Source organism: Sinocyclocheilus rhinocerous, unplaced genomic scaffold (genome assembly GCF_001515625.1).
Source record: "Sinocyclocheilus rhinocerous isolate Xijiao unplaced genomic scaffold, SAMN03320098_v1.1 scaffold3506, whole genome shotgun sequence".
Classification (NCBI taxonomy): Eukaryota; Metazoa; Chordata; class Actinopteri; order Cypriniformes; family Cyprinidae; genus Sinocyclocheilus; species Sinocyclocheilus rhinocerous.
Window position 1 is genome coordinate 29,750 of NW_015666535.1, and position 2,384 is coordinate 32,133.

The window sequence follows — 2,384 nt, forward strand, 5'->3', positions numbered from 1 at the left end:
CCTCTAACACTGACCAATAGGAACGCTATTTTTTGACTTTTTTTTTTTTACAGTTTCTAGCCATGCAGCCTTTCTCTCTGGTTTTATAACAGCTGTACCTTTTATAGTTTGCAGAACAGATAGCAGAACATTAGAACATTAACTCGTTTGAGCTGAGTAATTAGTATACCAGTATACCAGCACACTCCCTCTTTGAACTGTCGGCGCTACAGAGCTCTGAGCACCAGAACGGCCAGACACAGAAACCTCTTTCTTCCCTCAGGCCATCCATCTCATGAACACTTGACAATAACTGTGGAAAACATGCCTGGCAATAAAGCTCATTCTGATTCTGATTCTGATTCTGTGTCTAGTTTAATGTTTATAAGAAGTCTCTTCTGCTCACCAAGCCTGCATTTATTTGATCCAAAGTACAGCAAAAGCTAAAAATGTTGTGAAATATTTTTACTATTTAAAATAACTGCTTTCTATATATTTTAAAATTGTCCGAATAAACCATCAGATCATGCGCAGACTATCCTGTCTCTTTGAATTTAAATCTATATTTATTCACAACAACTATGCGAACACACTTGCCCGAAAAAGTGCGCGGGACGAATTTACGTGATATTAAAAGTGGGGGGGACACGTCCTCCCGTGTAATCTACGCCCCTGCAATAGTCCCTTTACAGTTACTGCTATCATAAAAATACACTTATATGTAGGTTTAAAATTCTACAAAAGACACATTTAATGTCCAACAACAAATATTTTATCAAAATGTATATTTTACTCAGAATTATTGCGCTCTGTCTGTTTAGCGTGCATGTGTGCAGCTGTGCTCATTGCTCTCACGTGCCTCGCCCACTCCTGACAGCAAAATGGATATGTTTGCATGACTTTCTAACATTTACAGATGAATAATACACCTGTGGCATGTCAGTTATGCACTGAGGAAAACACAACGTCTCAAATGCATTAAACAGCACAAATATATTCGCTGTTTGCCATGGTGTGGGGGGGACACGTCCTCCCGTGTAATCTACGCCCCTGCAATAGTCCCTTTACAGTTACTGCTATCATAAAAATACACTTATATGTAGGTTTAAAATTCTACAAAAGACACATTTAATGTCCAACAACAAATATTTGATCAAAATGTATATTTTACTCAGAATTATTGCGCTCCGTCTGTTTAGCGTGCATGTGTGCAGCTGTGCTCATTGCTCTCACGTGCCTCGCCCACTCCTGACAGCAAAATGGATATGTTTGCATGACTTTCTAACATTTACAGATGAAGAATATACCTGTGACATGTCAGTTATGCACTGAGGAAAACACAACGTCTCAAATGCATTAAACAACACAGTTATTCCAGTGTTCAGTGTTCAGTGTGCTGGTGTTTCTGAGAGCTGTGCTGGATGTTTTTCAGCTGGTGGGGCTCGGTCTGGTGGCTCTGGGAATGTGGCTCCGTTTCGGCGCAGAGACCCGAGGCTTCTTCGACATCGATCTGCACACCACACAGTTCAACATCGGTGTGTTCTGCTGCTGTTTTTGTCTGTCTGGCTGGTGTGAAGTAGCAGGTGTTTGAGCGTGTGTGTGTGTGTGTGTGTGTCTGTGTCCGCAGGAGTGATGGTGCTGGTGGTCACGGGGGTCCTGATGCTGCTTGTGGCCATCATCGGTGACTGCGGCACCTGCAACAACAGCAAACCAGCTCTTGGCGTGGTGAGCATCGCTGCAGAAACAACAGCATTTCAGAAGAATCAAAACAAAGCTGTTAAACAACTTCACAATACAGAAGGACAAAACTCTAATTCTTTCCTAAACCTGTAAAACGTAAACCTCCTCTAATGTCACTGGCCAGTTCAACACTACAATGCAACTCTTCTTTCCCTCATGCATATCTGAGGAAACACTTCTGTTTCAGAATTACAATAGAGAGCTTTTTCCAAATGAGATGAACTAGGTTTATAAACATTTCTGTTTTTCTGGGGTTCAGTTTTCTGGCCTGCTGACCGTTCTGATCATCATTGAAATCACAGCTGGTGTGATGGCCTTCATGTGGAGTGACAGGGTAAAACACACACACACACACAGAGGTGTTTGTATAATAGAGCTGGTTTTAATGTGTGTGTGTGTTGCAGGTGTCAGACGAGTTGGTGAACTTCTATGCCACCATCTACGCTCAGTATCTCAACACCAAGAGCCCCGCTCAAGCCGTCACCCTCGAATTATTCAACAACGCTGTAAGATACACACACACACACACACAGACAGTCACAGACACACACACAGACACACACACACAGACACAGAAACACACACACACACAGACACAGAAACACACACACACACAGACACAGACACACACACACACACAGAGACACATGTGGTCACACAGACGT

General features: G+C 42.5%; 1 protein-coding gene across 1 annotated transcript in view; it reads left to right on the forward strand.

Moving 5' to 3' along the window:
- The window catches only part of LOC107732523 (CD9 antigen-like), an 8,165-nt gene that overhangs the window by 959 nt on the left and 4,822 nt on the right, over nt 1–2,384 (forward strand). Inside the window, exons 3-6 of the mRNA XM_016543885.1 lie at nt 1,412–1,514; nt 1,607–1,704; nt 1,979–2,053; nt 2,124–2,225. Coding sequence (XP_016399371.1) covers nt 1,412–1,514; nt 1,607–1,704; nt 1,979–2,053; nt 2,124–2,225 — 378 coding nt within the window. The remainder of the gene's footprint in view (nt 1–1,411; nt 1,515–1,606; nt 1,705–1,978; nt 2,054–2,123; nt 2,226–2,384) is intronic.